Here is a 24,468-nt window from a genome sequence, read left to right as displayed (position 1 = left end):
AGTAAATCAAATTATAATACATTTTAAGTTCTTGCTTTATGTCTGTCTAGCGCTAACTTCAATGGGTAGTCCCCGAGCATCATAGAAGCCCAAAGAAGCAGGAAGAGTAGGAGGCAAGGGAAGCCTGGTATGCAGCACTTGCTCCTGTTCGTAACCAATTGACTTGAGTGGCGGGTAGGGGATTCTGGTCCAGAGGGAAAGTTGCTGAAAACTCTTGCTAGCTGGAAAGACTCTCTTACTTGGAATATTAACCAAACATATTTAATTTAAGGACCTTTAAGCAATCTGAATTTGCTGTTTGAAGAGTGACATTTTATCCCGTCATCAAAATCTTTCAAATTCTGGTTGGTTTTGAAAGGTTGCCTCTAGTGGTGGGGCAGTTCCGTGCCTATATCATGCTTCTTTAAATCTCTTTAAATGTTAACTATCAGGTAACCATTTTCCCGCTCCCTGTTAAAATTATTAATCTACTGCATCTTTAGGCCTTTAGGGATGCTCCAAATCTTTTTCAGTTTCTCAAAGTATATGTCACTATAATGTGTTAAGAGGTGTTCTTCACAGTTTAGGCTTTGTTCTAAGTTGCTGGGCTTGTTATGGTTAGATGCCATAGCAGTCGATGAATATAATTCCAAAACCCATATATTATAGAACCTGGATGTTATCCTAATACTGCCACCACATGTTATTCCACCCATGTTTCTGCTTTCAAAAGAACTCACTTTCATGGCTTTTAATTAAGTTTCTAACATTCCTCACTATTTCAAAGTGCTTCCTTAGCTGTGAAAAGCTTTTTTCTCTTATGACTTTAACATTTCCAGCAATGTTCCTTCTCTATGCTTGTATAAAATTCCTCATATCAGTTACATTTTAGAAAGCCTGGTAGAAATGCATGAATGCCTTGTCTTAAACATTTTATTCATCCTTCTAAGATAAAATATTTCATAATCCAAAATTGTTCATATTTTCATATTTTGGAGAGACAAAATAAAAAGTTCTTGGGAGAAAAAAATCAGTGCTTTTCTCGGGCCTTCACATTTCTAGGCTTGTGTGCTTCCCTCTTCTCCTCTTCTTCCTGTGTGGGTAAGAATAGTTCACTTCCATTTTTGCTTGACTGTGATGATATCGTGTCATCTGGATTGAAAAACTAAGGTTAGCATTAAGTGTAGTTTGCTTCAAATGAGCTAACTCCAACACATAGCTTTGGAACTGGCTTGTTCAAACTTTGCAATAGATATGTTTGACCACAGTTCTTCATCTGAATGGCACAGCAAGCTCTGACTAATCAAAAGCAGAAAAGCCTTGGGTTACTTGTAGTAAAAAGGGTGAGATATAAATATAATAATAAAATTAGAAGTGAACATTATCTGCATATTGTTGGGTTTTGTTTAAAGCAAAATATGCTTATTTTTTAGAACAAAATCTCAGAAATATAGCCGGGGGGGGGGTGTCTCTGAATGGTGACAGTTTTACTTGATTAATTTTGAATAAGGGTTTGGCAGAAGGTAGGATGCACTTTGAGTGCATTCTTTTGGTAGGATACTGATCAAATGAACAAGATGGCATAGGATCTACTAGTGAATAGCTGGATGCTTTATATGAGAGTAGAAAACTCCCCAGCTCCAGTTCAAGAGTCCAAACAACAAAATGGCTTGACCCACCCACCCCCACCCAAAAAAAAGAAAGAAAAAGAAGGGAAGGGAAGTGCTGGAATTGGAGCTGAGAATAACTGTGGGTAGAATTCTGTGTGGAAGGGTTAGTTCTCGTATTCAAAACTGGACTGAAAATGCTTCAGTGCTAAACCTATGGGTTGTATGCCGATGTAGTTATGCTTCGAATAGGCCTGCTGAAATAAAGGAGACTTAATTTAGTCAGGACCAATATAAGTCTCATTGATTTCAGTGAGTTGATTCTAATCATAATGATGCCTGGATCCAGCTCTCGGACTTTATAGTTGTCTCTGGTTGGTGGGTGGTGGCAGAAACAAACAAACAGGTCCTGTAAGCTTCTCGTGTGCTCACCCCAACCTAGCAGAACAGCTCGCTTAAGCCACATAAATCCCCATCTGTTTGGTCAGGGTTGATCTATGTTAGGCTTTTAACCAGAGTGTTAGTGGACTGCATTAATTTGTGTTGTATTTTCTGAAAGTTACTAATGTGAACAAACTTTTACTATATTTGATAAATAATGACTGGATTCAAAAGGAGAAAACAGACGTGGTGTCCCCAGTGATGGTAAAAATACAACTTGCATTTTTCTCATCTTTAAACAGGAATACCTCACATCATCTGGATAAGTGTTACTGGGTTTGCATCCCCCTTCCCACCCCACCGACAGAAGCAGTTCTAGGTGTATTGGAGCCGTGGGGCTTGCCCTAGGACTCTGCTTTGTTCATTTCCTTTTTACCCCCTCCCCCACATCTTTTTCTATATATGATTCAGGTCCCATCTACCCAATTCTTTTAGAACAGTGACGTCTAAGTCAACATGGATATGAGTACTTCTGTTTTCAAAATGTCCAGCAAAGTGGTGGGCTTTTTGAGAGCTTCAAGGTGTTTCTTCTACCATCTACTTGAAAAAACTCTCTACCACCCCAGAGGGTCACACTGGACAACTCTGAGTGGGTGCTGTGGTGGTGGTAAAGATGGATTTGAAAGAGTATAGGAAACTGAAGATGGATTCTTAACTGTGTCAGTCGTACTCGTGGTCTTTCCCTACTTGCAGTCTAATCATCAACTCTGTCATGTCATTATCTCCATGCACGCACGCACGCACACCAATACCAGAGAGCTTGTATAGTGCTACAGCTGTGCTGAAGACCTTTGAGAATTTGTATCAAGAACTGGGTCATCTCATTACAAAAGTGAAAACTAGGACCGACTTGTCAGGACTCGTGGCTAAACCTGCAGGAATATCACCAAGGGTTGTCGTGAAACCATCCAGCATTCATCCACTGCACCTTCAGCTTGGAGGGGACTGCAAGCGAGTCCCTAGAGTTCTTCTTCACAGTCTCTGTGCATCACATGTGTGGGCTCCATGTCTGTATAGTTGAGACATTTTTGGTGGCGGAACCCTCCCCGCCACTGTCCCAGTGCACATGTCTTTAGAGGATTTGTTCAGTTCTTCGTGGGCTCTGTGCATCCCATATACGGGCTCTGCACCTGTCTGGGACCACTTGCCAGGAAGAATTCCATGCTGGACTTGTTCTGGCAAGAACTCCTCCCTTCCTTCCCTTTTCTCAGTTTTCTTCCAACCACAATTGTGGGTGCCCCTGGATTTTCTTCTGCAGGATCCACCTCCAAAGACTTGGGATGCTTCTCCGAACAGATACTCCGGACAGCGACGTCCCTGGCTTCCGAGATGCATCATCACACAAAAAGGGCTGTGGATCCTCCAACGGTGTCAACCCCATTCCTTCCTTCTCTGAGCTACGTGTAGGAGATGTGAAAGACACTGATGCACCTGCAACCAACATCAACACATTTGAGGGAGATGTACCAGATCCAAGAATGGATGATCCTGCTACAACACCAAGACTAAACTCAGCCATTGTGGAGCTGGCCCAGGGCTGGACGCAGAGGGAACGCAACACTTGCGGATAAAGGTGGTCATCAGCCCCATCTATGCTTCAGTGGCCTTGGAGTTCTGTATATCTAATTACAAGACTACCATGGTGCAGTACCAGATGTTCCTCTGAGAGAAGATGGACTCCCTCTTGCAGAGGAATACCAGGACCTAGCTCAGGTCTTCCGGTCCAGTCCTCTGTCTCTCCAGGATGTAGATCAACACAGGGTCTGTGAGTCAGAGTGACAGTCTTCAACTGAGGAATATGGAGAGGTCTCCCAATAGACTCACCCAGTTCTTTGGTCAGAGGAGGAGGAGGAGCCAACTGAGTCGGACCATATGCCTTCATGACATCCAGGTAATCAAGAGATTGCAAATAAAGAAGAACAGCAGGTAAAAACAAAGGAGACAGGAAGATGAATGAGAGCAGCTAAGATCCAGAGAGGACACAACTTCAGCCAGTAGTCTGAAAGATGAGAGAAGCTACTTGTGGGGCAGCCACCATGGCAGCTGAAGAGGTTGCAGGTGTAACTGTCGTCCTTCAGGAGGCCTTCTGCACATTCACACACATTGACTGTGACTCTCCTCAAGGTGCCCCTGCTTCTGTTCCAGGGCAGGCATCTGGCAGGGCTCAGTGGGAGAGGCACTCCTCCAGAGGAACAGCACACTGCTCTCTCTTGCCCACATCAGATGCCAGAGGCATGACACCCATGACATCCTCTGGGAGGGTGTATCTTTATTTTTGCCTGCCCTCACCAGACACAATGCATTCCTGATTGGCTGGGGAGCGTGGTATGGAGCACTGATAGTTCCAGGACCATGGTCAGTCCAGGAGAAAACATGCCTTATCAATGATCTCATGTTTCCAGTGATTTGGAAAGTACCAACAGCTTTCAGCACTGAGTTTGGAGGCCGGCAAAAACCAATGGCTACAGACAGTGCCGCTGCGGTTGTTTACCAGAACCAGCAATGTGGGATGAGGCCAACTACATTTACCTGTTTGACCTTAAGAGTGTTCAAATTGTGTGTTGCTTAGGAAATAGCATTTACAGTGATGTATATCATCAGCAAAGACAATGTTCAGTGGAGTCTCCAAGCAGGAACCTCTCAAGCATCTCAGGAATGACAACAGGATCTTACTGTTTTTTGCTCACGCAGGCACTCCTGTTGTGGTTATATACAAGACCTTGGTGTGCAATGTATTTTGCGGCAGAGCAGGTGCGAAACCAACTTCTCTAGAGAACATGTGTGTCATCAGATGGATGCGAACATTATTTTACTTCTTTCTGTCCTTCTCCCCTCATTAGGGCCCTGACGAAGGCATGCACAGAAGCCCCAACTGCCTTCTAATAGCTCTGTGGTGGCGGAGGCAGGAATGCCAACCATCTCAGTTGCACTTTAGCAGTGGGACTGTTTCCACTAAAGAGTAAATCGGTGCAGGAGTAAGCCCTGAAAATGCACAAATGTTAGTATAAATCAAGCCTAATATAATTGTAAGATTTTCAAAGAGAACTTGTCCTTATGAACTTCATTTCACCCAGTTTGTCCCGAACACGAACTCCAGACTAATTTGGCAGATCAAGAGCCAGCCTGGAAAGATGCACCCCTTGTCCCATTATGCAGGGTCAACAGCTTGTTGCTGGCAGTATTAGTCTTGTTTGAGGCTAATCAGGTTTACAACTAAGCCAGATTCTGAACTGTGTCAATAGATTGCTTTAAAGAGAGGGCTTTTTTTATTCTGCTTAAATAAAGCTATTGCATCTTTCCTGGATACATTAGTTTCTCAAAATAGGGGAGTATATTTTGAAATAGCCTTTCTGCAGTCCATTTTAAAAGGGAATCTAGTACCTTCAAACAAATTTAGGGGAAAGGGGGATACTGTTAATAATAGGGATTAACACACCTCACTGGAATGTCTACTATCCTCCATTTATTACAAGGAAGGAGGAAGGCCAGTTGCAAATGCTAAAGTGTAATAGAATGGACGACCTTCAGCAAAAAGCTAAACACTTTCAGGAAATTGTTGCCAAGAAGGTCAGAGCAAAGAGATTGTGGGCTGTGATCTTTAGGAAAGCTGTGTAAGAAACTGCAAGGGATCTATTTGAAGTGTTACTTGTTGGAAAGCTCCTGCTAGTCTTTCTTGGTTCTTTCAGTTAACAGATGGCTAGTGTTTGTCCAATTATGTGTCAACTGGTATGCATCTGGGTGGTGTGTTTAGATTGCATAGTTTTCAAAGGGATTCCTACAGGAAAGGCTTCAGTGTCTGAAACTCTTAGTTGCATATGAAAAAGAAGCTTTTAATTAATTAATGTGGCTGAGTAATCATCTTGTAAGTGAACAGAGCCTGTCTTGGGCTCCTCCTCCCAGTGACTCATAATTAATTCTTAATTATTTAGATATTTAATTTATTTTACACTTACTGTTTGACTGCAGAGCCTTCAGTATGGAGTAGGCTGAAGACTTTACATTCACTTGGATGAAAACCTTGTTGATTTAAACACAACTTTTGAGTTATGTATGATAGAATTGGCCATTTACTTTACATCCTGTAGATTGCTTGTTGGTTGTGAATGTCTTGTGTTGGACGATGTATCCGGGCTTGGATTTTTGGTACCCGTTTCTGGATGCAGGGAAGCCCTCCCACTCTTGAGGGCATTAAGCATGGAAACACCGCAGGGCGTGCGAGTTATTGCTTTTTCAGATTGCAAGTTGAAGTTCCAAGCCTGAAACCTCATTTCTCCTTTTTTCTATTTCAGTCAAATATCAGTAGGGTCCTTTTTCTTCATAGGGTTCCCCTTCAGTGTTGCACCTAGCACCCTCCCCTGCTACGAAATGCACAGCCTCTGTTTTTACAGTTGTCTTGGTAAGGATCATTCCTGTGCTCCAAATAATCTACTCAACTCCCTTCTTATTCCCTAGGTACTCTCTGCTCTCGACATCCTCCAACCACCACACATTGACTACTTTGAAGAAATGTATCCTAAACATTAAATAAACAATCAACTGAGGTAGGTGTGATTGGGGCGACCCTACAAAAATGCCCGCTGGATTTGAATTTCTAATCTTTGCATTCTCTGGCATCTGGAAAGGCGGTACGTAGGTCGGCTGTCATTTGGGAAGCGGTTCGCTTACTTATCACAGAGGTGTAGAAGGGAAGCAAACATTTGGGTGTATAGATGCTTGTAGTTTAGCTGAGTAAATCAGTTCTGTTTCATGGGAAAAATTTTGGGATTTCTCCATGTTTATTTTTTGAAAGAGTATAGAAAAGTGTTCTGGAAATGACTATAGATAAATGGTTTTCTAATGTGGAAATGCTGTTCACAAAGTTTGAAACACATGAATCATGGGAAAGATGTTTACCATTACGTTTGCTTAATGTGTATTTATTTACCTCTTCATGCGCTTTACAGATCCTGCGCCTGCTTCCAATAAGGAAAGTTAAAGTGTTACAGTGCAGGTAGATGTCTTTCCCTATTCTTTCAGTGCTTGCTTATAAGTAAAAGGATTTGCGAAGCTGTAAGAAATAAAAGTGGCGCTGTGTAAACCACTGTGCTGCTGGGCTGGTTGATCGAAAGGTCACCAGTTCAAATCTGCACAACGGGGTGAGTTCCTGTTGCTCCGTCTCAGCTCCTGCCCACCTTGCAGTTCGAAAGCACGCAAATGCAAGTAGATGAAAAGGTACCAATTCGGTTCCGTGTACCTTGGTGTTTAGTCATACTGGCCACATGACCACAGACGCTGTCTGTGGACAAACGCTGGCTCCCTTGGCTAGGAAACAGATGAGCACTGCCCCCTAGAGTCAGACATGACTGGACTTTAATGTCAAGGGGAAACCTTTAACTTTACCTTTTTAAGAAATAAAGGGATTGTATTTGTATCATATAAAATGCCACAAGTGTGCATAAGCGGTGGGAAGGAGTTGAGGTGCATGTATACCAATGCTAGGAGCATGGGTAATAAGCAGGAAGAGCTTGAAGCTCTGCTGGGAATAGGAGGGTATGATCTGGTGGGAATCACAGAAACTTGGTGGGATGAAAGGCAAGTCTGGAACGTGAATATAGAAGGGTATCACCTTTTTAGAAAGGACAGGAAGGGAAAGAGAGGTGGGGGCGTGGCTTTATACGTCAGGGAAGGGATAGGATGCAGTGAGATAGAATGCAGCACAGATGGGGATTCGGTAGAGGCAGTCTGGGTGAAACTTAGGGGCTTTGACAGGGAAAGAGACCTGACAGTGGGGGTATGTTATCGCCCTCCAGGTCAACTTGAGACCCTGGATGATGTCCTGACAGGCCAGATTCTAAGGATATCTCGGGGGAGAGACACAGTAATTATGGGAGATTTCGGTCTCCCGGATATTACTTGGGAGACTCACTCAGCGGTGACAGCCAGGTCATGTTGCTTCCTAGAAGCTATAGAGGGAGGGTTTTTCACACAGTGGGTCCGAGAGGCGACGAGAGGGGGAAACATCCTTGATTTGGTCTTGACCAATAGGGAGGAGCTGATAGATGAAGTACAGATTAGGGGAGCTCTGGATGCGAGTGATCACTCCATCCTTTGCTTTGAGATCAGGGGACTGGGGACATGCAGCAGGTCGAGCACTAGAAGCTGGGACTTCAAGAGGGCCAACTTTGGCCAACTGAAGGCCAGGTTGGGGAGAGTCTCCTGGGATAGGTTACTGGAAGGTAAGCGAGTTGAGGAGGGGTGGATGGCACTCAAAAGGGAGGTTTTGGAGGCGCAAGCCTTGATGATACCTCTAGTCAGTAAGGTGGGGAGGTGGAGGAGAGTGCTGCCATGGATGCAAAAGGAGGTGGTTAAAGGGATTAGACGAAAGAGGAACCTCCGTAGGAAATGGGTACTGGGGGAAATAGACAAAAGGGTATACCAGGAGGAGGAGGCCCGTTGCAGAAGGATTCTTCGCAAGGCTAAGGCTGATTATGAGCTGAGACTTGCCAAGAATATCAAAAGCAACAAAAAGGGCTTCTTTCAGCATGTAAATAGGAAGAGGAAGGGGAGACAAGTGGTGGGACCACTAAAAAAGGAGGAAGGAGATCCAGTGACTGATATGAGGGAACAGGCACAGATACTAAATGACTATTTTGCCTCTGTGTTCTCCCCAAAGCAGGACGGGGGATATCCGCATAGGAGATTAGATGAGGCTGGGGACTTAGGGGCACAGATTAGGGTCACCCTCCTTGAAGTCGAGGGGCTCCTCAGGGCATTGGACATTACAAAGGTGCCAGGCCCTGACGGGTTACACCCGAGAGTACTTAGAGAGTTGGCAGGGGTTCTCTCATGCCCGCAGGCCTCCATTTTTGAGACCTTGTGGAGAACGGGTGAAGTTCCAGAGGACTGGAGGGTGGCATCAGTGGTCCAAATTTTCAAAAAGGGTAGTAGAAAGGAGATGGGGAATTATAGACCGGTTAGCCTTACGTCCATTGTTGGAAAAACGATGGAAAGGCTCATAATAGAGAGAGATCTAGTGATGCTAGATAGGGAAAGGAGGCTGACAGCCACACAACACGGCTTCCGCAAAAACAGGTCCTGCCAGACAAACCTTGTGGAATTCTATGACAAGGTTTCGAGATGGCTAGATGGAGGGGATGCAGTGGATGTGGTATACCTGGATTCCAGCAAGGCCTTTGACAAAGTGCCCCATGATATCCTGGTGGAGAAACTGAGGAGTTTTGGGATACACCAAAGCACTGTCCAGTGGATTAGGGCATGGTTGACTGACCGAAAGCAGAAGGTAACTGTTATCGGGGAATCATCAGGATGGCAGCCAGTGACAAGCAGTGTCCCCCAGGGCTCTGTCCTGGGGCCGATCCTGTTTAAACTTTTCATTAACGACATGGAAGAAGGGGTGAACAGTCGGCTGATCTAATTCGCAGACGACACTAAAACTGGAGCAGTGGCCACAACTGAGGAGCAGGTGGGCAGGAGACAACAGGATGGCGTTCAATGTGAATAAGTGCAAGGTCTTGCACTTGGGGCATAGGAATGGGTGTCATAAGTACAGGTTAAGTGACAAGCGGCTGGAGAGCAGCACTTGTGAAAGGGACCTCAGGGTACTGGTTGACTGCAGGCTAAACATGAGTCAGCAGTGTGATGCAGTGGTCAAGAGGGCGAACGCCACCCTTGGTTGCATAGCCAGAAGTGTGGCTTCTAGATCAGGAGAGGTATTACTACCACTCTATATGAGTCTGGTGCGCCCGCAACTGGATTAATGTGTTCAGTTCTGGGCCCCTCATTACAGGAAGGATATAGCCAGGTTGGAGTCAGTGCAGCGTAGGGCCACAAGGTTGGTGGCCGGTTTGCAGGGGATGGGGTATGAGGCGAGAGTGAGGGAACTGGGTCTCTTCAGCCTGGAGAAGAGGAGACTCAGAGGGGATATGTTGGCGACATGCAGGTATGTGAGGGGATGTCACATGGAGATGGGTAGAGACCTGTTCTCCCCTGCAGAGGAAGGCAGGATGCACTCCAACGGAGCAAAGCTCAGGGAACCCAGGTTCCATTTGGATGCCAGGAAGCACTTCCTGACAGTCAGGACCCTGAGGGTGTGGCATGGGCTTCCACGGGAGGTGGTTGAGGTCCCATCTGTGAGGGTGTTCAAGGATAGGCTGGACGTCCACATGGTGAGCATGTCATGAGCAGAGCTGGCTGGTGCTGGAGGTCAGACTAGATGGCCCGGGAAGCCCCTTCTGACTCGCTCTGTTTCTATGTTTCTATATGGGGTTGGATTTTGCGGTCTGCCACTCACTCAAATAGGGGCAGTTGAAGGGTGCTTGCTAGTCGGGGTTCAGAATATTCAGGGGGATTTTCTTCCGAGGATTTATTTTCAACTTTTCCCATGGAAAGACTGTGAAACACTCTTAAGAAGTATTTTAACCTTTGAAATGAATGCAATGGTTTTTCTCATTAGTAAGATATGTAAGAATTCTATGTAAAATAAGCTGCAGAAAGATAATTCCTGGGAGTGCTGTAGACATATACGACACATAAACCCCTGTAGGAACTTTTCTTCTCCCCCCTCCCCTCAAAATCCTTATCTGATGACCTTTGATCCAGTCCAAGGAAGCTAAAAGCAATTGTTCTGTCTTTGTCATTTGATGTCCTTTTCAATATGTAAATTCATTTTTGCAATCATATCTCATTTGTCTTAAAGTCCTGTATCTAACAGTAAGGGGTTTATAGTGGTATGGACACCCCCCCCCCAAAAAAAAAAGACTGGTAGATTTCCAGTGTGGAAGGGCTACGTTTTCAGGTTTGATTCTCAGCTCCTCAAGTGAAAAATTCCCAGGGGCCAGAGAGCAGGGCCATAAAGCCAGCTGTGCAGATTGGGGAAATGTAATTGATGAATTTTGAATTTTGCACTCTTTCTGCATTCTTGTTTTGTGGAAATGCTTTGCACACAGAAATTATACATAGCTAAATCTTTTCTCTTCCCCACCTACATTTTCCACTGTTTTGTATCTTTTCAGCAAGATTGCCCTTTCTAATATTCTTTTTATGACTTCAGGGTGGATGTAGGTGGAATGTACTGAGCGAAGGACATAGATGTTAAATAAGAATGGTTCTGTTCTTCTTAGTTAGTTTACCAGCTTACAGATCTAAAGATCTTAAATGGCAACAGTCTGCCCTAGACTCATCTGGATAATCTATTGCTATATTTAGAGCTAAGTATAAAAACATTAGAGCTGATAAAAAGATAATTGTTGCAAACAGTTTTGTGGGGGAAAAGACTTTGCTGTAGGTTGGTCTTGGGGTAAAAAACACTGCAGGTGGACAGAATGTGAATTTTCAGATAGAGTTTAATTATATTCCAGACTCCAGTTTCAAAAGGAACCGTGTCTGCAATAGGCTCCCATGAGTTCTGATTTGAGTCAAATGTGTTCGTGCGTTCCTGAAGTTGGGGCATGCTCCAGCGTTCTAGTATCTTTAGGCCCTAATCTCAGAAAGGGGAACTTAAAGCCACTTAAAATCTACCTCTGCAGACTCCTCCGGTCTTGGCACTTTGGCAGGTTCCCCACTTTCTCTGGGAAGGTGCAATGACTGTTCAGTTCACTATTCCATAACTCAACAGGCCCACCTTAAAAGAGGAGCTTATAAAAGACTAGTTTGGGATTACAAATAGGGTTAGGTGAAGCCTAACACATTAAAACAAGAACATATTTATTATTCTTTAGAAAAAGCAATGGGACAGCCATCTGAGTGGGTTGGTGTAACTTGGTGTCCTGCAACAGCCTTCATGGCCCCTTCCAACTCTACTATTCTATGATTTTCAGTCCCATCAGTAACAGGAAGGCCAAGATAAGATGTTCAGAAAAAGACAACATTTTCTTGCCAAGTGGATGTGACCATGTGATCTTGGACATTCCTCCAGGGGCAGAGGCTGGTAACTCAGGGTACCTAGATACCTCACACAGGTTGTTGGCTGACACCTCCAAGGGTATTGGAGATAAGGCTGCAGTGGAGAAGTTGAGCAAGGATAGAATCCAGTTGCTTTTCTATCCTGTCCTGTGACTGCAAGTATTCAGGGCTGCATAGGTCCATCATTTTGGGCAAATGTGCTCCCAGCAGTTGGCTTCCTCCTCTCCAAACGAAGAATTGGCCATGAATGCTTGCCTGTGGGAGCAATATTTTAGTCGAGAGAGAAAGTCAGCCAGATGGAAACAATACATTTCACACAGACCCTGGCATTCTCTCGCCTTTTTCCCCATCATTGGATTGATCAGCCCATTGTGGCACGGCATGAAAAAGTGCCTGTCGTATGAAGGTTGGTTTTATTTATTAAGCACATTCCACTAAAAGAGCAAGCTTGAGTGTCATGCAATGCTATATTGCAAGCATGTTAGTTTAGATCATGGAAAGTTCCTGTTTTCAGTATTTGCATGTTGGGTGTGGAGACGCTTGCAAGTTTTAATTCATTACATGCTTGCTTTGTGTGAGCCGTCAGATCCTCGATCTTGAAGTAAATGTGACCCTAGTGCTTGCTCAGCCATTTCCATTGCATTTCACAAGTCTGGAAAAGACCCTTTGAGATAATGGTGCAAATAACATTGTATTCTTATAGTTTGAAAACAACTTTAGTTCTTTCCTGGCATAGATCTATAGATGGAGCCCTATGATAGATACTTCAAAAAGATCAGAGGGTGCTCCACCCTGCATCACTGCTTACCACTTAGAACAATGATGTAGCTTTTGTAATTACTGCAGTGCATACAGGAGTAAAGACAATGATTCACGTTAAAAATATGCTGTATTTCAGCTGTGCCCATTTGGGCAACTAGAAGGCGCATCAACATTGTCCTCATTAATGTTGCTCACTCCCTCACTTGCCCCTCAGCCTAGTTGACTCGCTGGGTATTCACATGGGGTGGTACTAAAATGTGATAAAAAAAATATAAAGTGAAGTGTGGCTGGTACAGTGGAAGGTGCGCATAAGAGTTATTCCCAGGAGTAACTTAACGGCCCTATGCAACTGTGAATGCTGCCTCAGGCTTGGAAAGGCCTACCAGTGATGTAATAATGCCACCCTAAAGCATGTGGTTTTACTGGCACACAAACATGTCTAATTAAATAGATTTTGTAGGATCTTGCTGAGCCTTAGGTGCAAGAATGGTTAGCTCCCACTGAAAAACGTGTTCCAGCGCATAATACCATCATGATAATAAACATGTATAGAAACATTCGGTAATCAAAGAAATGAACCCACCTGACCAAAGTTGTTTTATGTCTTGTAGTCAAATGTTCCACAGAGCACTGTCCTTCCCTTACTTTACAGCAGCACTCATATATTATTTTTATGTATTTATCTTACGTCTACTCTGTTGTTGGAATAGTCAGAATAAGAACTTGTCCAGGGATCATAAAGCAAGCAAAAAATAGTGTATGTGTTGTGGGCAGGAGTGGCCTCATCACGTATCTTTCCAGTGATTTGTGTGCAGTCTCAGTCTCTCTTCTCATGCAGTCTGTCTTTCGAGCCCACATCCATTTGCGGCTTGAAAATTGATGTGATTGGATTGAATATTGGCAGGTCTGTCACTTTTTGACATCTTTTAGTATGATAAAAAAGTTAATCGAGCCCCCTGTAGGTGCCTTTGGATATCATGAAAGGCACCCACAAGAGCACAAGTAAGTGATTTTGCGTGTCGACTTTTTGTGCTTCCGATGAACGGAACTGAACTGAAGGAGAGCTAGTGTTCCAAAGGAGTGTTCGGCTGAAGCAAATGCTTCTCTTTTGCTCAGTATTCCATTCTTCTGTATATTCCTATGGAAGCACGAGGCACTGGTGCTTGTAGCATCAGGTGCTGATCAGTCATTCTGCTTGACTTGTTACTCTTTCTTGTAAAACTATGTTTTTCCTGAAGAACTAACCTGAATCACTGAGCACCTTCTGGAATGTGTTAGCATTTTTTGTACCTCATCTTTCTCCTAGAAAGGCTTTCAACATAGCTTATAGACAACAATGAAAAGTGATCAAAGTTACGCATTAAAATACAATAAAAATATAACATAGAATAAAAGAGAAAAGCAGCACCAAACCTGCAGGCTTACTTACAGGCCAAAGGCCTTGCAGAAAGCGTTCTTTGTCTGTTTGCAGATGGGTTTTGAGAAGGAAGCAAACTTAGCCTTCCTTGGGATGGAGGAGTTATTGTTGCTATTATTAATTTCATTTCTGTGCTGCCCCACAGCCAAAGATCTCTGGGCAGTTTTACACAATCCATAAAAACAAATGATAAAAAGACAGTAAAGATATCAGAAGAATCAGGAAAAAAATAAGATATTTAAAACAGCTAAAAACTGATGATTAAAAACAAGCAATACAAAGAATGGTTAAAAAAGAAAAAAAAGAGTGGCAGCAATATTAGCTGGCCCTTGGACCTGATGATGTTGCTGTTGAACACCAGGTTGGTCCATAATAATACATTCCTCATATATGATTTGATCCTAAACGAGGGGGCCGACCTGGCATGTATTACCGAGACTTGGGCGGGAGAAGGGGGAGATGTCTTCCTCACGCAAATATGCCTGCCCAGGTATCTGGTCCAACATTGGCCACGCCTAGAGGGGAGGGGAGGGGAGGTCTCCCTGGTTTACCGAGGTTCACTCATGCCCTGATTTAAAGACCTCGCCTTCAGTAGCTGACACACAGTTCTTCTTTCTTTGACACCTTTGACAATTATCTTGAATTTGGTTGCGTGCTCAGAGATTTTTGCAGAGCTACATCCGTGTTATCTTTTAAAATGCATTGCGTTTTATCTTAGTGGAGGTGCCACAGGCCTGTGTTGAAGCCCCTGCCTTGCATGCAGAAAGGTCCAGATCTGATCCATGGCATCTCCATTGCTCCTGTGTCCTAAAACTCGGAGTGTTGGTGGCAGCTTTGCCTGAGTTGCTGTTGAGGGTGTTTACTGTAATACTGTTGGAGAACCTTTTTTGGTTTTCACTGTCCTTAATGCTGTGTGTTTAAAGGCAATTAAAACATGCAGTTCCCTTTTCCGTCTCTGGCTGTTCTTTGGCTCATAGAGAAGGAACGCTAATTGGTGTACTGGCAGGACTACGGATATTCAGGAGCACTTTACGCTTCAGATTTCACATTGCCGTCTCGTCTCGGGCCAGCATTGCCATAGGTGCTCTGCATAAGTGCCTGGAAGCCAAGTCCGTTTTTGGTGGTTGCTGGTCGTATGAGCTGCTGAGTTGTGTGTAGGCTGTGTGTGTGCTTTAACTCCTCTGATGAATTCCAAGAGGCAAGAATTGTTGGCATTACATTATAATCTATTGTTTTTGTGGAATAGGATGAAGTAGCCTTGGTGGTCATGAGCCACGACTTGGAATATATTAATGGCCACCTATTCCATTCCATTAGAATAAATTGTGATCCAACAGAGATCTCTAGTCCCTCTTAAACCTACTTAGCATATATCTTCCTTGAGTTGTATTGCATTTGTAAATGGTTCAGTTTGCTTTGCATTCTAATATTAAAAATTTTTAATATTAGAAATTTTTAAGTGGCAAGGTGCTGTGCTACTTTTGAAAAATGTGCTGCTGTTGATTTCAGCTTGATTCTAATAATATCACCCTGTTTTATTGAGTTCTAATTAGCCCTTTTCATGTTAACCCCTTTTATAAGAACTGGTTTCCCTGAAATAAGCTGTGTTAACAACAGTGAAGTACTTGAGTCCAGGGTCTTTGTAATGTGATTTTCAATTGCTACTTTAAAGGACTCTCATGCTTAAGATGTTTGATAGTAATTAGCCTTAACAGGACTGCTTTGAATTTACAGAGAAGCATTTCTAATTGCTGTAAAACTTTCATAAATGGTTTAAAAACTAAACATTTGATCAGAGTGAGGCTACTTGTAAACCAATGTTTGAACATAAACTCACGACATAAGACAAAGGTGTGTCGTCTTTGGGTCACTGGCTTGATCTTAGCTGCTTCTTTCCTTCACCACTTGACAATTTTATATATCATTTAATGCAATTTGTTTTTCATTTATTGTTGTTGTGAATTTAAACAAACACAACTGTAAGAAAGGCAAATATATAAATTTATTACATAAATGGAAATGAATAAAATACCCTTACATTTAGCCATTTGCAAATGGTATCTAAATACTACCCATTCAAATATTGAAAGTGTTGTTAGGTCCACCGTTCATTGTGATACACACACACTGTAATATTTAACTTTCAAAAGGGTGTGGAAATGCTATTTATAATGATCATAACATTCAAGCAACAAGTACATTTTTTAAAATGTGCATCAGTGAATATTAAAGAGCCTTCCAGTATATTCATTTTATGACCTCCTCTGCCAAAGAAACAATTTATTGGACAGTACTGAAACATACTGGGAAGAGAAGGATTAGTGCTATACCTCCATTAATAAGCCAACTTAGAGAAAACTTTATTAAAGAGATGTAGTTGTGTCCAATAAACATGAAACATTTTTTTTTGTTAAGCAAGACACAATCTAGGATCCACACTTCTGCAGATGTGAAAACGTTATTCCGTTGATCGTAGCGAACTGGACAGCCCACTTGCTTAAGACCCTGTGTATCCCATTTATTCACTGATAAGTATTTTAAACAAACATTGTGGATCAGTATAACTGATCAACTTCAATAAGTATTTCCAGTAGTAAAGGCTGTGTAAAAGCGGGATAGCCAAATTTAGAGTCTAACAAATATTTTAGTTGGAAGTATTGTCATTCAACCACAGTAGGCAAATTGTAATTGGCATGCAAAATGAAGCATGACAGAAACACATAATAAGCATCCACTAATTAATCCAATCAACTTATCCATCCACATCTGCCGCACAGAGATACATGCACACACACATACATAACCAATTTAAAAATCTGGGTTTCCCCATCAAGTCAATTTAGTGCGAGAAAATGGATCAGGCTGTAATTGACACAACAGTCACTTCTCTGACTGCTGTAACTGGAGGTGGAATCCTATCCATTTTATTATGCTGAGAGAGATCCAGAATAAAGGTTCCAAACCTGATGAAGGTGGATAATCTAAGTGGGGAATTATTAAAAGCTAGTACTTGTCAACAAATAAGTGCTATTTTATAACACAAGATGTGGGAGGCCTAGCCCACCTTCTCAAAATAGAAGTTACATCCTCTTCAGAAAAAAAAATGTAGGGAGGGAGGAACCCTACAGGTAATTTGGAAACAAAACATTAACTTTTTGAAAATATTTTCCAGGTAGGCATAGAGGAATTGCATGTAAAACTTGACAGTACCTAGATATAATATTCATCTCAAGTGTATTAACTTTACCTCACACAGCTCAATGTCGGAGATACGCTTCTATCCATATTCTATTAGAGATCCTTATTATTTTATTCCATTTCTCTGCTATGCAACGTAGAGAAGCCGTCTTGAAAGGTGACAGTCACCAGGTCGGCCCCATTGAGGAGTCACTCTACCTTGTCACCACCTGAATGTCTCTTGGAAGTAGTACTTAGACAAAGGTATAGATTGTAGAGTCCAGGTAGATTCAGCTTGGGAAAGGTATTATGGTCCTAAGCAATATAATCAACTTATTCATTAATTAACTGACTCAATTTTTTCTTGAGTATTTGAGATAAGTCTTTGGGAATTAGTACTCCCAAATAAGTAATAAGGGCACAATCCAAATTGCCAAGCAGCTAATTCACAGTGAGATATAGTACTTCCAAACAGGATCCATTAGACTTTGACCAGTTAATTGAAAAACCGGCCAGATCGTAATACTTTTGGCGATTTGGCTGGCTTTTCTGCATCAGAGTTGGAGCAGATAGTTGGAGATTCAGGATAAATCATAAAAGACAATCAGCAAAGAGAATATTTTGAATTCTAAATGATCACCCACAAATCTCTGAATATTACCGTTCTAACAGCACCTTCCAGGAATTCCAAACATGGATTGAATATGGAAGATGTTGATATCCCTGTCCACAGTACCTGTCCCAAGTAGGAAAAAAGGTCATTGGTCATTACACTAGCTCATGGAATTTTGACCCATTTCAAATATTCTGCCAGAAAGCCAAGATTTCTTAACATAAAAATAAATTTCAAATGAATTTTATCAAAGGCCTTTTTAGTATTCAAAAGAGCAATGGCAGCTAGGTCTGTTCTATCAATACTTAAAGCAACCTGATCAACCACTAATCTAAGATTATCAGACCATTGTCTATTTTGAACAAAACCTGCCTGATGTGGTTGAACTAGTGTTGTAATAACTTGCTACAGTCTGTTAGCCAAAATTGCAGTTGATATTTTAATATCAACATTAATTACCAAATAGGTTGATAGTAGCACAAAATGTACAATCCTTGCCAGGCTTGGATATCACTGTTAAATTTCAGATTCTCAAATAGAGAAGGCAACCACATTCTCATTTTTAAATATATGGTCATTAAGAAGTGAAACTTCTGTGAGAGATTGAGTGCAGGGGACTTTAATATATCTGAAAATTTCAACTCCAGACAGACTGGGGCAGGATCTGAAACCACCAACGTTTCAGTCATATAGGCATTAATTAGATACAGCCAGTAATTACAGAGCAAAAAATGACCTAATTGAAAGCAGCTAAAATAAATATGTAATCCATTTAATCAAGATTCAAAATTCACAAAGCATCAACTGAGCCAAGTTCAGTCTTGTAAGGTAAACCTCATTGTTCTTTGCCTCTTAGGTGTGGGAATATTCCTATCTATCAAAGGATCTAAAACCTCATTAGAAACCCTTCCTTGGTCAAATAATCTTAAGCAACATCAACCAATTTGCTAAAACATCCCATTGTTTCTAGTGTCACTTGCTCGCTGTTAGCTGCCACATTCTTTCAGTTGGTCAGTTGCTTGGGTGCAATTCTGCCCCTCTCCTTTCCACAAAGAGTGCTGATGTTCTGCTAGAGGCTGTAAAGATGCGGCCTGGTTCACAGCCAGGCAGCTTCATCTGCGTTGGAAGGAAGCTGAGCACAGGTTGACAGATGTTGATGGGGAGGGTGTGTCGGTCCACAAAGGAAGGAAGGAAGGAAGGCAGGCAGGCTAAAAGGAGTGGCCACATCTTTGTGGGAGTGCAGGGGCACACTTCAGACATGCAGTATCTTTTATTTTCATTAGTAGACCTCTGTGGTCCACCAGCCACAGCCTGGTTCCAAAGGCAGATGATAAAATTAAAGAATATTTTTAACAAAACATAAGAAATAGACTTAATAAATAAAGAGGGGCAAGGAGCCCTGGGGAGCACCAGAAGAAGTATCTGCAGCCATATCACCTTAGTTTCCAGCCTAGCAAGCACTGCATTTGAGCTCCTCTTATTCATGCACATGGTGTCTCACGGCTTTCCTAGAACTTCTCATGGACAGAAGACTTAGATTTAGAGCGTTACCATGTTGGGGGACTGGGCTTGGAAGCACAAGTGCAGGCAGAATGTTTCATTTTTGTACACTTGGGTCTCCTTGTGCAATGCCAGGCCTGTGACAGCAAACTTGGGGAGGCCATGCCTGCATTACAAAATAAAGCACTTCCCCGGGTGCCAAGCTGAACAAAAATGCAACCTATCTTAAATGTATTATCATTTTTCCCCTCGTGGATTTGGTTATCTGACCCTTGCCACGTGTAACTTGTGCAGAGAAAGTTGAACCAGAAGTTGAGACATTAAGAACCAACCCTACAGACCCACACCTGCAGTTTCACCTATGGCAAAACGGTGTCTAGGAGATGGCCTTTGCGGGGGTGCACTTGGTGAGGATTCCTCATTTACAGAGAGAAGTGAAATGGTTTTGCCAAGTCTGCAGGAGGGCTGCCAGCAACAGTTGGATTTGGCAGGAAAGCTAAGTTTGGGATTTTTGGAGAGTGGATTGACAGTGGAACGGTGTTTATTGATAGACAGGGTGCTTGTTGTGTCTGCAGGCTGTGTTCTGTAAATGGCAGATAATTGCAAATAGGCACCTTTCTCTCAAGGATCCATAATGCCTGAAAGATTTCTCTGAATGTTATAATTCTCAGGGAAGGGGAGTACAAAGCAGTACTGTTAAGATGTGTGAACACTTGTGCCATAGGTTCTCTTGTCAGAGCTGCACAGTTGGTTAACTTCAAGTCTCTCAGTCAGCACAAATTACTGTCTTGCTTTTGTGCCTTGGTGTTTGTTCTGAAGCAAATTGATGTGTTATGCATCTACTTTTATGCAGTTAGTTGGCTAATTATTACTGTCAGCTGTGTTTTCCATCTAGAAGTGCCGTTCAGTTTGGGGATATCGTAACCAGGGCAACCTCCCATGGCCTCTGGCCATGATATTGATGGATCAATGTTAAATGAGGAAGTACAAATATCCACTCAAACTTGCTGCCATCATATACTTAACTGGAATATTTCATAACACTAGTCTTATGAAAGGGAACGTTACTTGTAAAAAAAAAACTGTCAGGGCTGGAAAAGGCAGATGGGATTGATCCGGTTGCTTAAGAGGCTACTGTAGTGCAAAGCAAGGACCATCAAGCAGGAGCCATTTTTGCTCTTGCCTAGAGATCTGTGTTCAGTTAGCCAAAATCAATCATGAGATAGTTGTAGCTGAAGCTAAATAGCTCCTCTGAGTGCTCATGGAAAGCCTTTCTTTTCTAATGCACAGCAGACCTGGAGTGGTGCAGGTGCCATTCCAGGCCCTTGTTTAATTTTAAGCTGCTTTAGTTGGCATGGCAACTGGTTGAGACATCTGGGAGACATTATGCTCAGGATTGAGGTTGAGGAGGATTTAGGTGGGAGAGCTAAACACGGAAGAAGTTCATACCATGATAAGGCGGGGTATTGGAATTGTTCTGGAAACTGTGTGTGTTTGTGGGAGGGAAAAAGGCCTTTTTAAAAGCTGTGCTGGGGCGGGGGGAATCTGTAAAAATGTGTGCTAGAGGTAGATGCGAAGGATGTTAGCGCAAGTGGACTTTGGCAATAGTGCCCTGTTTCCTGACTAAATTGTGTACATATTTCTGAAATGTCTCTGTAAGAGCTGACTTTGCCAAGATCTTGCAACATAGGAGAAGAACCTGGCTGGATCAAATCAAAGGCCTGTCTAGTGCAGCCTTCTGGCCAATTGGGTGCCTCTGACAAGACCACAGGCAAAAGGGCAGGAGTGGAGTAGTTCTCCCTTTGGTCTGCCTCAGAATGGCATTCAGAGGCATTTATTCTTCCTGCAGTCCTGAAAGCAGAAAATAGTCGTCATGACCAGCAAGCATTATTGGCATGGCATTTCTGATGCTGTGCCATAACGCATCAAGTGCAACTTTTTGCAAGTAGCAGTTGCATGCAAAAAATAAGGTGGGGAGAGGGTGGATGCCATATAAATTAAGACAGAACGGAGGAGATGTTGTGTGAGTTTAGTTTAGATTGTACCATGCTCTAAACAGATTTCAGTTTGTTCCAAAAGCCGTGCGTGTTATTTACTTTCCCGTTGGGAGAAAAACCCTGCATTTATTCAGTTTGGTCTCTACCAGCGATTGGACAACTTGTAAGGCATAGACTCTGCATACAGAATCTTTAAAGCAAGGGTGGGCAGTTTAGTTCAGCTATAAAGGTCACATGTGAAGCACAGCTGGTATTATGTCGGGGATAGCAGTCTGGGTTCAGATTTATCGAGACTGTTAGAATAAAAAATGGAGTGTAAGGCAGTGCTCCCCACTTAGCCAAAAACACTCCCCTCTGCTTAATATGCAACACTATTGTCCAGTTCAAATGAGTTCCCTGGGCTCGTGGGTTGAGAACTCTAAATTAAACACACACAGAGTTGTGTACCAAAAAGGTACACAACATAGATTTGCCTTCATGTCGTGTCATGTAGTGCAGATGCGTAGCATATTTGCATGAACTTGTCCAAGTCCGCTTCCATTCAATGCCCATGCTCTGTTACCTTATTTTCTAATAAAAGTTCCTGGATATCCTCTGCGGAGGCAGCGTAGAGGAACAACCGTGCTCAGATATGATTAATACCTACATCTCCATCGTTTGATGGCTTGCAGTTGAATGTGTGATCCATCTCCATGAAAAATATTTAATTCAAAGTATTGATTGAGCTTCGGGCTGCTTACAACAGGTAGGGTTAGAGTCCCCTGGCATAGTAAGTGCATGTTTTCAAGCACATGTGCTAGCTAAGCTATGTGAATTACGGAGCTGGAATTTGCCACAGGAATGATTTAATTATTGGAGAGGATATAAAGTGAGCAGTTCTGAAATGCTTTCTGAGTATTCTTTGGAATCCAGGTTTGCTTGGCCAGGCTCCAAAAATGTGTTCAGGGCAGGGCTTCTGACTCAGGCATCGTCCTAATTTTTTTTTCATGTTTTGCTCCTCCCTTGGAGTATTTATTTTCCAAACCCAGAGTTTATGTATATGCTAAGGTATCTTGTCTTCGATTTTATTGTAGCTTGTATGATCTGGGTCATTTAATAAGGAATGGATAGCCACCTGCATACCCTTTCTGTATGAGAGAAGGATGAAAGAATTTATGCCACTGTCAGCTTCAAGTGATTATAATTCCTAATTGCTTCAGAACCAAGGATGGAAGCGACTTCCAATTGTTCCATATGGAAGACAGTGTGTGGCTGTGAGATTCCCTAAGCTTCATCTGTAGTGGTTCAGTCTGCTTTCTCCTTGAAATAGTAGAACTAGGAATTAGGATATCACAAGGGAAGTACCTAAATCTTTCAGAGGAGTGGGTGTGTCTGTCTGTCTATCTAAACATATGTTTCCAGGGTGGTTAAGATGCAATAAAAGTACAGGTTTCTCAAATAGAAAATAATAAAATAGAGTTTACACAATCAAGTCAGATGTCAACAGTGTGTCCACATAGGTCATAACATCAGTACTGGTTTGTTAAAAACACTAACATGAGAAAAACAGACATGCTTTTGCCTGATGTTTAACTGATAGCACTGAGGAGAGCACCTGACAAATCTCTCCAAGGGCTGGCATTCAGAAGGCATGAAGACACTCTTGAACATCGCCTTTCCTTATGCTGCCCTCTGTACTTTGTGTGTTGCAGGGGGCAGGGGAGGACCGAGAGAAAGGCTTCTGATGACTGTCTCAACAGATGGGCTGGAGTGATGCCGAAGAAGGCAGTCCAACAGGCATTTAGACAACTAAGCCATGTAGGACTCTAAAGGTTAAGACCTTTAAAATCCAGAATTAGTTTCTTCCATCGTGCTGGCCCTGCCATGTTGTCACCACAGGTGCAACCTGTTACTTGAAAATCCAGTTCCGCTCCAGGCAGCATATCCTCTCACACTCTTTCTCAGCAACCGGGTGTGCTCACACATCAGAGCTCACCTGGCCATGGCACTGATCTGCGAGGTGGAGCCCTGAATAGCACCTGGCCCTCTCTTTCCGCATGCGCTTTAGTGCTCACAATGGTAATCTCATTCAGGCAGCTCCACAAGGATGGATGACTCAGGCAAACAGGTAGCACTACTTGACTGTTCTCAGGGTGCCTTTTCAAGTTGTGTTTCCACCCTAAGCATGCACGAGAGAAGCAGGCAAACTTCCTGTTAGGATTTCGGTTTCGCACACCCCATCTCTTTTCAAATACCTTTGTTGTTTCCTAAGGCTAATTTGCAACATCACCTTAAATGTCAGCAGAGCAGGGATGCTGGCTTAAAAAAATGGAGTCCTGTATCTCACTATCGAGCAGTTGCATTTTCTGTGAGTGTCTTTCTACCAATCAGCAGCTTTTGTCTTGTTTCTTCCATGGGATCCTGCTAATGTTAGAGAAATAAAACTGAAACTTGATCAGTGGGGGGAAATGTGGTGGATGCGTGCTTCTAAAATAAAGCAAGGATGCTGTACGGTCCTCCAAAACACTGAGGAATATACCATATGGTCTCTAAACAGAAAAACTGGCTTGAAGCTGACGAGTAAGAGGTGGTGGTAAAAATGGAAACAGTCATTACCAACTGCTTAGGCCTTGGTTAAAAAAATCTAAACTCATGAGAAGAGGCAGCTCTTGGGATATTTCTTGCACCGAATTAAGTAAAACTACGCAGGAGCTTAAATTATCTGATGAAATTATCTCAGCCTGTACTTTCCTTAATGACTGCAATTGAAGATATGTTGTTACAGAACTGATGCAAAGTGACCTCCATAAGATTATTGTCTCTCCTCAACCACTCAGCTCGGATCATGTCAAAGTTTTTCTTTACCAGATTTTAAGAGGTAACTCAATTTGCTCCGGTTCCCCCTTCCCCATTGCAACATGTAAACTCATTTCTTCATTGTCAACCACCTATTGTGGACCCAGCCAACTCAATGCACAAACTCAGTTGTAAAAGTATTGCTAAGTTATGTGTATGTGTGCAGATACATTGTTCATTGTTTTTAATTGTATGTTGTGAGCCGTCCCGAGATGCCAAGGCATGTGGTGACAGCATATA

At 42.7% G+C, this 24,468-nt stretch overlaps 1 protein-coding gene across 2 annotated transcripts in view; it reads left to right on the top strand.

Annotated features, from left to right (window-relative positions):
* NLK (nemo like kinase) overlaps positions 1-24,468 on the top strand; it is a 95,598-nt gene that overhangs the window by 51,284 nt on the left and 19,846 nt on the right. For both annotated transcript variants that reach the window (XM_044430223.1, XM_044430224.1), the window contains exons 3-4: positions 6,480-6,535; positions 24,144-24,250. In XM_044430223.1, the coding sequence (XP_044286158.1) occupies positions 6,480-6,535; positions 24,144-24,250 (163 nt within the window). The remainder of the gene's footprint in view (positions 1-6,479; positions 6,536-24,143; positions 24,251-24,468) is intronic.

Source organism: Varanus komodoensis, unplaced genomic scaffold, assembly GCF_004798865.1.
Source record: "Varanus komodoensis strain SLA01 unplaced genomic scaffold, ASM479886v1 scaffold20_1, whole genome shotgun sequence".
In the NCBI taxonomy this organism is placed as follows: Eukaryota; Metazoa; Chordata; class Lepidosauria; order Squamata; family Varanidae; genus Varanus; species Varanus komodoensis.
The sequence above is the reverse complement of the archived record's forward strand: the minus strand, read 5'-3'. Positions and strand labels throughout refer to the sequence as shown.